The 13,981-nt window shown below is 45.0% G+C and overlaps 1 protein-coding gene and 1 long non-coding RNA gene across 8 annotated transcripts in view; one reads left to right on the top strand and one right to left on the bottom strand.

Moving 5' to 3' along the window:
- Positions 1 to 13,593, bottom strand: part of CAPN6 (calpain 6) — a 60,244-nt gene extending 46,651 nt beyond the window's left edge. Inside the window, exons 1-5 of one of the 7 annotated variants that reach the window (XM_040572316.1) lie at positions 12,054 to 13,593; positions 11,422 to 11,470; positions 10,591 to 10,641; positions 3,187 to 3,245; positions 2,148 to 2,322 (exon numbers count right to left, since the gene is read on the bottom strand). In XM_040572316.1, coding sequence (XP_040428250.1) covers positions 2,148 to 2,312 — 165 coding nt within the window. In that variant the 5' untranslated portion in view covers positions 2,313 to 2,322; positions 3,187 to 3,245; positions 10,591 to 10,641; positions 11,422 to 11,470; positions 12,054 to 13,593. Of the gene's footprint in view, positions 1 to 2,147; positions 2,323 to 3,186; positions 3,246 to 3,330; positions 4,006 to 5,252; positions 5,458 to 8,754; positions 8,907 to 10,590; positions 11,390 to 11,421; positions 11,471 to 12,053 lie in introns of those variants that run through there. The other 6 variants (XM_040572314.1, XM_040572322.1, XM_040572321.1 and 3 more) reach the window with 6 other exon arrangements.
- On the top strand, positions 3,194 to 6,241 carry LOC121077254. Its single transcript, XR_005823969.1, has 2 exons — positions 3,194 to 3,241; positions 3,795 to 6,241. It is a non-coding gene; the product is annotated as an uncharacterized LOC121077254 (long non-coding RNA).
- Positions 13,594 to 13,981: the final 388 nt, after the last annotated feature.

Raw genomic sequence — 13,981 nt, 5'->3', positions numbered from 1 at the left:
AAAAAAAAAAAACACTAATGCTATCCCAGCAAATATAGCCCAGCCTTGGTCAGCCTCCCCTGCCAACCCCTGTCACACAAGGCAAGGAACAGTACCAGCTGTGTACGGAGTAGATCATGTTGTCATATCAGCTCTTCTAGAAAAGCCGCACAAGTTCATGATTCCAGAAGATTAATCCTAATCCCAACAGTGGACATGTGTAAAGTTAAGGACAAAATCATGCTACTTCAGGGTAAAAACAGTGTGCATCTTGCTACAGGCTTCCAGTGTCCTCTTCATTACACTTGTCAGAGTATGAGAACAGGTCACACTTTGATGGAAAGCCACATGGTCAAAGTTGACGATGATTTTACGTTCCTCAAAATTATTTGCTCATGGCTCTGAACTGCTTTATAAAAACAAGCTATGTGAAGCATGAAACCTCAGAGCAAACCAATTACCAGACTCCAAATATAAGTAATATTAACAGCTTGAAACGTGCAGTACATTAACCACAGTCAGAAGAGAGTGACATGATACTTGATTCCTGTTAAGATGCTAGGTGAAGTGGCAAACAGATACAAGCATTATAGGCTGTGTGCAGACAAGAGCTGTTCATTCTGAGTATGAAATCACTGGGGTGTAATCCAGGTTTTATAAAAGTCAAGGGCAAAATTCGCAGTAAGTTCAACACAGCTATGCAGAGATCAGAGATGTTATCAATCAGTAAAGGAAAACTCTGCATTCACTCCATATAAGACTTGCTGATGAGTTTTCACTAGAACCTCTGTGAAACTCAGAGGAATAGGGTGTTGAGTTCAGTACAGAACAAGTTTACGTACGCACATCTTGGGAACATGCCTTCACTTCTCTGCATCAGCTACACATCCGTGTAGTTGAGTATTCCCTGGGAATAGCTCAGGAGTGGCCTGCCTCATACTGCAAGACTCACCCAAACCTCTCAAGACCTGTACGTAGTTGGGCTTTATGGTTCCAGTATAGTTAATACAAAGGTAACCTGGGAACAAACCACACACACATGGTGTCCTCTTATTTTTGGCACTATATAGAGAGCAAGACAACAGATTCTGGAAACACAAGTTAGTTCTCTGTGGAACAAAAATGAAACCATTTGCTCTGAACAGAAAGTGGGTATACGCTGATAACAAGGGCTCTCAACTCATTCTGTTGGTGGCAGTTGGAAACATCCAAGTTTCTTTTAGTATAAGAAGACCTCTCCACTGATTGTTCCTGGCTGTTTGTTGCATTAGCTAGCCTCCCTTGCTGGGCAGACTGTAGATCTTCTTTTTCCTACTCTCTCCTCCAAGAAAAATTACAAATAATTTATTCATACATCTAAACAACTAATTCAGCTACCTGGAATTGGAGCAACTCCCCCTTGCTACTGTGAGGATTCCTTCCTCCATACATTTTAATAAGATACAAGTTACTCTGAAAACATGTGGAAAGCTATTATGATTGAGTTGCACGACTGATTTGCTTCTAGCATCCCAGGCAGGAGGACGTATTCGGTTCATAACATCTCATTTTCTATAATGTTTTTTGCAAGGGTTATATCTTTCTTAAGAAGGAGAAAAAACAATGACAACATGGTGGAGGCACTAAGTTTAGCAGCTAAAGTTCAGATTTTGTATTGCCATTACTGTGCCTGCACACCAGGCCCTCAGAGGGACAGGTAATAAAGAGAAACTTCAATTAAGAGATGAATGTATTTCTGAAACGCTTCTGTCAACATAGCAAACTACAGAGGTAAATAGGCTGACCCAAAAAATGAAGAATATTCTTTCAGAATATATTTCTGTATTGACTGATCTATTACTGATAGGTATTCTTAATAAACAGAGGGCTGAATTAAAAGCCACTGAAGCTGGAGTCACCACCCATTGCTGCTTGTTATTAGAGAGCCACCAACAGTAAAAAACACAATTAGGCTGTACAGAATGCTTCCTTCTCACCTTATACAGTAAGGCATGACTTTTGTTTTGGACAGCAATGGGACAGAGAGGTTGATGTCTGAATTACACACTGACAAGAAATGAAAGGAAAAAGAGAGGGAGAATAGACTAAGATAACTGGTTTAGCACAGAGAAGGCAGTGGGAGTGATACAGCACAAACAGCATCTCATCACAAGGGGAGTGCCCTTTACCTTCGGGCGCTTCCATTCAACTTTCTTTGGTGGAGCTCTCTGGTAGAAAAGGGACTCATCTGAGGCTGGAAACTCGGGGTCTTCGAAGAGCTGTCTCTGCTGAATACACTGCCCTTTCAGCTTGTGGTATGTCTGATCTCTGAAGAGCTGAACTGATGAAGACATCTCTTTCTGTCTAGATAAGATGAATATTGGCTTGTGTAAGTCACGGAGTCTCTTTGAAGTCCATAGCATAAAGCATAGCAATGCACTCCTCAGTCTTTGACAACAGAGCATATAACTTGTTCTAAACAAAATTAGTTCTTGATTTCTGATTTTAAAACAGATTATAAATTAGATTATGCTAAGTAGTAGACTAAAAAAATAAAAAAGGAAAAAAAACAGTAAATATCACATATATATTTAAAAAAAAAGATGACACTTCTGGCTAAAGAGAACTCATCAGGAAAGGCATTAAAGAATCCAGATGAGGGACAATGAGCATTTTGCTTTGTCTAATGGATTGTAAAGGTAAGAGTGGGTCTTGTTCCTCAGTTTGTATTATGTGTGAAGAGCAGGACCATCTTTCTTGCTACATTCTCCTACTAGCCTCTAAAGCTTTAATTATCTACTCCAACTCTTATGCCTACAGAAAACTGAGAACAGATTTCTGCAGTTATCCATCTTAATTTAAGTGGCAATACTTTGGCTGGAATTACTGTCTTTGATCTTTATGTTACATTTCAGGGAACTGAATTCCCAGAAGTTGCAAATATTTGCAAGTAGTGTCCATAATAATAATAATTTTAAAAAATAACCACAAGGAAAGAAAGAAAAAACAATTTGCTTTCAAGCCTTGGTTTCAAGAATCCTAACTATCTAGCCCTGTAAGTTTACAGTCTCAGCCACAGAGCTCAAATAAGTTGCTTAAGATCATTCTACAAATCAAAAATCAACCACAGAAATCATTTTGAATAGTGTGAAGTCTGGGGAACATGAGGGATGCTTCTATTTTTCTGAGGTGCTATTTGAAGAGAGCAAAGAGAATATCTGAACTTACTTTTGTACTCCCTTCCCTCCTGCTCCAAGTTAGAGATGTATTCCCCTTCCTTCAGGTACCTACAGCAATAAAGACAAATGCAGGTTATCCTCCTGGCAGATCATAAGGACTAAACAACATGCAAGCAATGGAGCATGGTATTACATTGCCCTAGCAGCCTACCTGCTGCATCCTGCTGCAGGGATCCCAGCCTGTGCTCCACAAGCCACTTGCAATCCAAATTGGATGAGATTCCACAAGTTTGCAGAAAACTGAACCAAGCTAGGCACAAGCCTTTCCCAGCAGGCATGTGAGTACAGCAGGGGAAATGCAGAGAATGAGAAACGTTTGGAAATGTCAAATTTATCGTGATTGAAAGTTGCTGTGGCCAAAATAATGTAGGGATGGTTGTAAAACCTGCCCTCCCTCCACTCACTCCTTCCCCTGCCCCAGAATTAATTAGACAGCCCTTCAAGGATGAGAAATGCTGCTCCAGTGCCTTCACTCATGGGAAGGAGAGAATTCAGGAGTGCTCTTCCACCTCATTGCCATTCTTGCACCCATTCCAAAGCCTCCCAACCACACGCTAAATAATCTACCTGTAAGTACCACCTGAATTCTACCAGCAGAACCTTACACAGCAAAGCGACAGGACAAAGAACCAGTCTGTGTGTGATATTTTGATGAACCAAATCTTCAAATGCCAGTCCGGTAAAATCTCCGTCCTCTGTTAGGACTTTCAGAAATAAAGTTTGCATACATCAAGACTGTGATGACTTTGAGTCAAATTCTAATACTGCTGCAATAGATGGAACAAATCCTTGTATCTTCAGTCTGGACAAGGCTTCCCCGTTTGGAACTGCACCATATAGTCCCTTAGAAACTGTAATACAGCTTCAGTAAAATAAAACTGTATGCAAAGGAACTGTTCAAAACCAAAACAGCTCACTGACACTTTCCCACTTGTAATGATTTCCTTATTCTTAAAGTTGATTTTCTTGTTAATTAACCCCCCAAAACATCACAAGGACTCTTGCGTAGCAGATGGCCTCCCAAGAAGAAACAAAAGAGACTTGCTTCCCCCCTCCAACCAGTTCTTCAAAGTCAACTTGTCAATTATACACAGATAGTTCAGGGACAAAAGCAAAAATTAGTCCAGCTAATTTGGGTAGGATATAGATTATCTCCTGATAACTGGCATTCTTGCTTATTAAAAATCCCCCATGAGCTAACTAAGATTCTAAGCCCAGCCTATTTGTGAGATACACTTGTTTTTAAAATGGCCCGGGGGTGATAAGGTTTTCAGCTGTCATTGCCTAATTCAGCGAGATGGGCTGTTAGTGACCTCATTCCCCACCCTTTCTCCCCTCTATCTGCTGCACTGGAACACAGTCCTTCCAGGATTATCACCCCCACACCCAGTCCTGCAACAGCGCACAGACGGTCCCGAATTCAGCACACGAAATCAAGCTGCTGCCTGCTCACCCTGGGCTCCACAGGCAGCACTTGGCAAGGGAACACTAACGTGGGAGGAGGAGGCTGCCAAGCTGTCCCCCTCAGGGCTCCCTGGGCCATCCCGAGCAAATGACTGAGCTTAAAGAAGGGGCTCAGCCTGACTGGTAACTGCTTTCCACCCATCCATGAAACCTGGAGCACTGGAGCTGCACGGAAATCCCACCCCTACCTGCTGAGCTAGCAGAAACCCACTGCAGCAGAAACCCCAAAATAACCTTTCAAAACATGATAGAAGTCCCTTTTTTTTTTTTCCCCCTGTTCTTGGGAAGTGCACAGTGCAGGAGGTGAAGGCAGTTTCTACAACAGCCTAGTGGTCAGAGCACTGAGGACGAGGGAGGGCCACAGCTGAGCCCTTCCTCTCCTTGGGGTTTCCACCCAGCAGGACACAGCCCACACTCACTGAGACAAGCAGCAAGCACCTGGCTCCTGCTCTGAGGTCCAGCTTTGAAGCAGGCCCCAGGCGCTGACCCTCAGTTAACATCAAAGCTCCCAAACTACCCAGCAATGCTCCCTCCTCCAGTCTCAAGGTCACAGCAATAGCCTCCCCCTGCTCTTCTCTTCCAAAGCTTTACCTTCAGTTCTGCTGACGTTCACAATGTGCAGCTGTGCTTGAGGAAAACATGAGGCAGGGCTTGGCAGCCGCTCTTTCCAGGGCTCCCTACGCTGCCCTGTGACACAGAGCTGCGTGCAGAATAACGAGGGCTGAGAAGCGTGGTCCTAAAATACTGCACCACGTTTTGAAGACCCTCTACGGCTCTGTCAAGAGAAGGGACTGCTCTAGGGGACGGAAAAGAGACAGTCAAAGTAGAAGAAGGAAAAAAGAAACAGCTCTACAAGTCAGACATTCTTAGGTTTTTGGTGATTGTTTCTTTCCCTGACCACACAAATACCAGGTTTGCTCTTTTATCCTTTTCAGTCTCTGAGCTGAGCCCCCAGCACTTCCCCACAGCTGATCCCAAAGTCCCTCTGGAGCCACGACAAGCCCCTCAGTCCCAGCAGCAGTACGGGAGGTCCCCAAATTCTCGGCTTTCAACCACTGAGCTTTGATGTCTTTCTCTACCCCTCTCTTTTCCAGTGCAATTCCTCCTCTGCTCAGAAAAAGGCCTTCAGCACAACAGCGAAGCCACATCTCTGCAGGTCCCCGTTTCAAAAAGGTTCCCTCCACCCGGCGTCCCCTCCTCACCCCAACACTGCATTTTTACTCCCAGCTGACACTCAGAGATGCTTCCCCTATTGGAGCAAGCAAACTATGGCTAAATCACGTTTGACATAGTCACAAATACCAGCTCCTGGCATTCTTAGCAGCCCTAAATTAAAGGGACATTCACTTGAAATGCAGTTCTTCACGAGATATGAGGACGAGCTCCAAGCATTGTTCCCTGCCTGGAGAGCCCTACCAAACAGGGTTTCTTTACACTCACGTTTTCCCGTCCCAAGCGATCTCTTCCCCAGCTGCTACGCAGGAGATCCACAACAAACCAGGCTAACTGTCCGGGCAGGCAAGCGAAAATTACACCCTGCCTGCCCTTACGTTCATGCAATAAGCACACAAAAGCTAACACAAAAAGTCACCTCCTCTAAGCCCACTTCTGTTACCCCGTGCAACTAAAAGTCAAGCAGGGTACGAAGTGGCAGAGAAGCTGCTGCAGCTGTTAAGCCAAGTGCACCCCTTGGAGGCTCGCCGGCAGGCGAAAGCATCCCTCCCACTCCCATCCCTGCAGGAGGGGCGCAGGGCCGGCACGGGGCTGGCTTCGCCTTCGCAAAAAGCTCTGCTTTCGGTTCCAAGGGCAAGTGGTGCCAAGCAGCTGCAGAAAGCCCTCTGCTCTACATGGAGCTCCTTGTCTAGGAAGGGGCTCGGCACTCCACATCATCACGCACCCACTTCTTTGCTCGGATTGCAGGATTCGAAGGAATCACAGCACGAGGGCTAAAAGGGCAAAGTAAGTTTCTAGCTGACATTTAACTCCACAGCGGCACAAGACGCTGCTCCTTCCAGCAAGCAGCCCCCGAGATGGAAGTGCTCGAGCTCAGGCACACCCCAGCCTTGGGGTCACATCCCTGCTGCTGCAGGAGCCCCTGGCTGGGTGACCACACGGATGCACACACCATACACTGCATGCTGGGGTACAGTCATAATTTTAGGATTTTTATCCCTTTGCTGGTAGCGAGCTTGCTTTTGGTTCCTGCAAGCAGTAGTATTACCATTACCAGTAACAACCAATAGCTGGTTTGTGGGTTCCCCGTTTGAGATTGGAGTTGTAAGCCTGCCCTGACGCTGTGCAAAAACTCCCAGCTCCAAACTCTCTTCTTTCCATCCCAATTTGTCACACAGCCTCAGAGTCACTGTTTGGGCTGTGACAGCAACACAGGCACTCAAGGGCTTAACTGTTTGCAAACACAGTTGTTTAGTGTTCCTGCAAACATCTCCTCCTCCAAACTCATAGGTTCCCTCAGAGCAATCAAATCAGGGACTGTCTCCAAAAAAGCAGCCCTGCAGCCAAGTTTTAAATTACTTTGAACTGGTTTTCTATAAAGCTGAAAGTGCTTCCAGGACTCCAGCTGGAAAAGGTTATTTCCTTCTCATTCTGCACAAAACAGTCACTTTGCAAAACAGTGACTTTGCAAATTTGTAGTAAGAGTGCAGGGGAATTTAAAGCAGTTGCAAAACTTCTACTTCGTGTACACTGCGGTTTCATGATCTTGGCCATCGCTTTCCTACTGATGCATCAGAAGCATCACTGCCCATAACATCAAACAGCTACTGGAGAAATTTGCTCGTTTGTATTGTTTAAGCACTCCAACACACGAACTGCACTGGCAGTCTTCAGGCTCGTAGATTGGGTATCCTCTGTTCTTCTGCATAAGCCTATATAAAAGCTTACAATCAATGTTATATCTGTACTGTGTTGATGTGCAATTGCAGAAGTAAAAGCACGTTCAATTCACATCAAATTTGCTGCACAGGACATTTAACAGCTCCTAGGTCTGGTATTAACAACCATGGTCCAGGGGCTTCTCAGTTGTTTCACATAATGCGCTGCCTGCTTGGATGAAACACCAAGTTTTGTTGGGTGCTTTGGGATAGCAGGATGGTGTCACATCTGCCCCCTTCTCTCATTCAGCTTTTGGATTTTTCAAAAAAATAAGTTTAATTTGACTATTTTATGGTCTCTGTAACTCAGTACTTTAACAGATGTATAAAAGTTTCTCTGTCCAGCTCAGCTCAAGAATTCACTGTGGGAACGAGACACAAGCATTTTTCTTCTCACGTACACAGAAAGGTGCCAACATTGTTCTGCTCCACTGTTTTGCCATACTTAGTATTAAAATCGAGAGAGAAAACATCACATATTTTCAGCTGAGAACATCCATGCATACCCTATCACTTCTAAGCAGAAATTCAGGGGAGACTAACCAGACGTCAGGAACGGGGCTGGCAACAACTTGTTTGCTTTCACCGGTGGCATCAAGGAGCACCAGAATCACCTGGCTACAAACCAAAGCTTTGCTACAGTGAAATGAATCACAACACGTGTTCCTTCTCTTCTACTGCAACTCGATAGTGCTCAACTAGGCTTTTCTACCAGGACTCAGCAGGACAGGGAGACTTCATATAGCACTTCAGCTGGGAGCCACGATGCAGCTCGTACTGCAAAGCCTACGTCCAGCAGGACGGTTCAGGAGTGTAAGTGAAGGTTCAAGACCAAGCCTGCCTTTCCAACGAGCCCGGGAGCTGAACAGGAGCTCTACCAGGAATCCTGCCATTTATTTTCACTGTTTGCAATCCACACACCAACTCCCCTGTCCTTCTTAAACATGAGCTCTGCATGGAGCTGCCTGTCCAACTGCTAGCATGCCTGTGTGGTGGTGGCGAGGGGACAGAACTCAGCTCTAAGTCACCAAGTGCTGGCACACGGCAGCAGTAATTCGTGGAAAGTGCTGAGCCACAGGTTGGTAGTAATCTCTCAGCTGCAGGAGGAATTACAAATGCACTGCTGAAACATCATCCTATCCTCTCTCCCATCGCTCTTACAGTCCGCTCACAGTCAGACAAAACGCAAACCCCGCTCTTACCCCTCAGGAAGGCAGTGCTGGAGTCACAGCTCAGGCAACGCAAACACTCAGTGCTCCTCTGGAGCGTGCTGATTGCAAGCTGCAGTCACTCCTCCCACAGCAAGAAGCACAGCTGCTCCAGGGTCTGAGGGCATGAACTGAAGGTGCTGGGGCTGCACAGGTGGAGCAAAGAACTGCTAAGGAAAGCTGCACTTACAGGTGGTTATGCCCGTGAGGGAAGGACTCCATCTGGCACAAGCAGAAGGGGTGTAACTGCCCAGCTGCCTCCAACCAAACTAGAAAAACACAGGAGTTTTTTGCCACCGTGTTTTGCGTGACTCCCAGACCTGTTCACGGGTAACAAGCAAATTCCTGGCAGGTCTCTTGCACACTTGCCCCTACTCAAGGGGCCTTGATTGGCAGCCACAACTAGAAATCCTCAAGGCACCAAGCAGCTCTGTCCTGCTAAGCATGAGTTAAGGTTTTTTGACCACATCTCAGCCTCAAGGCACAGGCATTTTGCCTACGTCCTGATGCAGATGTTCTAGCCCCTTGTTAGAGCTCAGCCAGCATTCAGAAATTCAAAACACTCCACACATCTGGGCTCTATGGGACTCTGACTCTTAGAGCAGCCAGGGTGACAGGAGGAGAATGAATGCAGAGCTTTACAGATCAACAACGAGAAAGGCTTTTCTAAACAACCCTGCACTAACACTGTCAATGCGTGCTACTTTTTAACAGGACCCCCAAGCAAACGCTCAGGGTGATTATTTCTATTTCAGGACAGAAATTGCCACGTGCTTAATCTTGGTGCCACTTTGTTTCCCTCGTGAAAGGAGACCTGTGTACACTGCGCGGGATCTGATCTTTGTCTGGATTCTTCAGCTAAGCTAATAAAACATCTCTTTTTACTGATTTTCAAGTGACAATGCAAAGTGGCTATGGGCCTCATTTTTTAAGAATATCCTGGCAGACAGGATTTTCCAAACTGCACAGGTGCCTGCATACTTTTAAAACAGACACCCTTGTGCCTATAGTGGATGCCACTATAGCCCTAAAACCAGTTAGTTTTGCAGCTAACTACAGAGAGGTACAATCGCAGTTCTGAATTCAAAACAATATGATAGATGCTGATTGTTATATTAATACAAGTCAAAAGATCTATAACAAGCTGTAAAGAAAACGCTCACAACAATGTCAGCTGATTTGCTCCAGCCATGCCTTTGTGCTGAAACCACAGGAAACAACTTTCTTTAGCATTCCAATTTTTCTCCATTCTGCCTTCTCATAAAAGTTGGTTCAGAAGAGGTCTATGATTGCAAATTAATGGGTAACTCCCTATCAGACTACTCCATTATTTTGTGTTCATTTATTTACTATTTTAGACATGATATAAAAGTCTCTCCTTCACAAAAATAAAATAAAATGACTAAAATACCCACTTGAATTTCACAGTGAAAGAATCTGCAGTGAGCACTGACATTATTTCAGAAGATCAGAAACAGTATGGAAAATGGAATTATATGAGCAGTGAAATTAAAGCACACTTTATCAGTCTGGCCCCTTTATTTGGTATAACTGCTAATGATGCCTGTAGAGAAAAGACTTGTGTTAGCATTAGACCGGCTATCCCAGAAGAAATGAGAGCAACCACGATTTTGCAATAAATCACAATGAGCGCTTGGCTCGGTGTTAGCACACAATCAAGATGCCACGTTCTGAAAGAAATATACATTACTGCAGTAGACGAAAGCATTTTCTCACTGTGCTCGCTGAAGTGCTAATTACTTGTAAAAAAGTGCTCATCCTGGTGCACATCAAGTAACTACAAGTTTACACGATACCTCTGGCACTTACCTGGCTGAGGTCGGTCCCTGCTCTGAGGCACACCAAACTCCAAAATCACTCCTGCAAAAAACGATCCCCTCAGCTTCTTAACCTGAAACTCTTTGGGCTGTACCAAGATCACATCAGTAGAGGGGTGTATTTCAGGATGACCCTTCCAGAGATGAGTCACGAGGGACACTGGAAAACCATCTGAGCTGACCCAAAATGCAGAGCCTTGTTTATTCCCGGTAAACTGTTAGCTGCAGTTGTGGCTGTAGCTGTAGCTGGGAATGACTTTTTCAAGGAGGAGACGGGACAAGGCCACTTGGCAAGAGTTGCAGGCATTTTTTGTATGGAAAACAGGGCAGATTAATGCACATCATGAAAAAAATGATATTCCTTATTAGGCTGCATGCTGTATTCCACTTGCATAAAGCCAGTGTCAATGCCTTTGCCTCAGTGTGTCCCTTCTGATAACAACCCATCCAGACCATGGGGAAGAATCACACAGGACTTCTGAGGGACTTGCAGTTGGATGGGGGTTTGCAGATCGAGAGATGCAGCAAAACCCAACAGGTGACTCTGTGCCCTCAACTCAACACTGTGGCAAGCCCGGAGCAGCTTCAGGAGTGGCTCTTGCACACTGCCAAGTACTTCCTCCTGGCTTGACTGTTCAGAGTCTAGAATGCACCTGATTTTGCTACTCCCATTTCCCTTGCAGAGGGGAAAGCAACCTGAATGGGGAAAAAGTCTGGTCTGAGAGAGCCACAGAATGGACTCCAGAGGTCCTGAGCCATCCGGGAGGCTGAGCTGCTCCTGTGCCGTGTAAAGCAGCTCTCTGATGTCTGAGACGTCACAAACCTGCCCATGATCACTCAAGCACTTGTCCAATCTTGCTCCTTGTAGCCTGCTAATAAAGGAAAATACATCAGTTAATGTTTAGAACTTGGGAAAAATAATACATTTTCCTGTGCTGTGGCAGAATAAAAAAGAAAGGTCAAAAATAAATTCTCATTAAAAAGCGGTTTTGGTGAAACAAACTTCTCTGCATACTCCACTTATCCCTGATTTAATTTGGGGTTCATTTAGATTAACTTGGCATGAAAGTTTTCTCATTTATGACTGTAACATCTTTACTTTTACCTTTATGGAGCTTTTATTTATATTTTTGTAAATGTAGGCCAATTCTTAAACAAGCGCCATTTAAAAATTCATTGCAAAACTTCATATCAGTTGTAAACATTCTCCCCAATTTGCTTCCTCCATTTAATCCTTCCAAGTTTAGCATAGCCAATCTAAGTTTTTGAATAGGTCTACTCCTTCTCTCAATCCCTGCTATTAAAAAAAATCTTCTATTTGCCTAAAGGAGTTTGGATCTCAGGGGAAGAGTTACATCCAGAAGACACTCTGAAGACAAAGTGTTAAGTAGTATCATAAATCTCTGTTCTGTAAGGTTCGCTGCAGGACTGTTTGCTTTCTTATAAAACACTTACCCAACTTCCTTTTGAAGGCATGCTGAAATTTGGACAGAAAGTCCCTGGAAGCTGCCGCTACAGTTCTAGCATTTAATGCGCAAAAAAAAAGCTCTACATAATAAAGCCATGTGTTTTCAATTTGTGATTGAGCAAGCAGACTAGAGTTTAAATCATAATAAAAAACTGACGTCCTCCTATATATACCATGCATGCTGTGATTCATTTGCACAGTTGAGGGAAGAACATGAAAAATCACACTTGAGTACAACGAAATTCTCCTTTTTTGTGAGCTGATAATTTTCACAGCTTATATAGACATGTTCTCACAGTAGCTGCCTTTGATCCACTGTGGAACAAAACGATGAGAACTTTTCTGTGTATTATATCTGGTGCCATAATCCAAGAATTATATGTAATTTGTCTGGGCTGAGGAGGAGCTTCTCCTGGAAGTCTCATTAGAAACAAAAATTGCTTTAGAAAGGAAGCAAGATGAGCCACACAGGCAGGCAACCAAGGGCAAGCAGATAGCTCTACTCTCACTGCAGAAAAAACTTGTAATTCAGTGGGTCTGTGCACAGCACTCACAGAGACATGCTCACATACACTGCCACGGTCTGGAAAGAGGTCTCTCAAGCTGGTCTTTCAGCACAGTCCCTGGAATCCTTGGCTGTTGTTGCCAGCTGCCTTTAGCCTCCTGGTCAGAGATATCCTGAGCACCATCACCACACACTCCTCTGGGCTGGTTCACATCAGTAACCGCACTGCCTCTCTAGGCATCCCCAGTTTCCCTGCCTCTTGCTTTGCACAGCCTGCTACCACCCCGCAGAGCAGTGCCTGCACTCTCCCTGCTCTAGACTTGCTGCTTGCCAAACCTGACTCACCCCTGCACCCTCAGCAGGCCCAGAACTGGGCTGTGTAAAGACACAGCACAAGCAAGCAAGATAACTTGCTCCATCACGAGGCAGTGGTTCTCACACATTCCTACATTCAGCACATGCTCAAAATCCAGTCATGCTTCCATAAATGCCTGCCCTCCCCTACCACACCTTGCTGTCTGCATTACCCCGCACCCACAAGCAACTCCAGCACCCCATGGGTCTGCAGTCCAGCCACAGTAACCGTTCCTCACCCCCTGCAGCACCTGGCCAGATCAGTGCTTTGCTCGGCAGCTGTGCCTGACCCAGAGCCCCTCACAGCTGCAGGAGGACAGAGATCTCTGCTCCATCTGGGCAGTTTGTGACACAACTGTGGATAACTACAAGGGACTGCTACCTAGAACCAAGCTCGATTCTCTCTTCCTCACCCAACCCTGATCCAGGAGAGTTAGTTACTCTTAGGGACTCTCTTCACACTCTCTTCACAAAGAAGGAGGTGATAGCAAGGTTGTCTTCATACCAAAGGCCTTCTTGGTTTCACAGTTCACTCCAGTTCCAGATTGCTGTGCACTAATAGCTGTCCTAATGCCTGTCAGAAGGGCTACTACTACTGCAAGGTGTCAAAGTGGCTTTGCCCCACTCATGAATATTTATCACAGATGCCTGTGGCCTGCCTGTCACCTTGCAAACACACTCCACTGCAAGGTTCTCTTGTCCCACCAGAGCTATGTTCATCTGTTATTCACTTAATTGCATGGGGCAATTTGTTAATAAAACATTAGGTGGTTTCCAGCAGAGATTCTACTTAAATCCTACATGTTTATTCTACTCTCTAATTTAGGCAGTTTTGTACAGAGAGAAACCCAAGAGGCAGAATTTGAAAACTAACCAATACACACAAAAAAGCTCGCAGAGTTGCATATCCAATTGAGGGTTGATTCCACTCAACACCAGCACTTTGAATCTGGATCACTCATCCCTTGCATCGTGGGGTTTTGATAATAGGTCCCTTCACACTTTCTTCCACAGCATAAATGATATCAGGGGTAAGAGGTCAGCCCCAGACTGATG

The sequence above is a fragment of the Cygnus olor genome, chromosome 13, assembly GCF_009769625.2.
Source record: "Cygnus olor isolate bCygOlo1 chromosome 13, bCygOlo1.pri.v2, whole genome shotgun sequence".
NCBI classification, from domain to species: domain Eukaryota; kingdom Metazoa; phylum Chordata; class Aves; order Anseriformes; family Anatidae; genus Cygnus; species Cygnus olor.
Note: the sequence above shows the minus strand (reverse complement) of the source record. Positions and strands in the feature narration are given on the sequence as shown.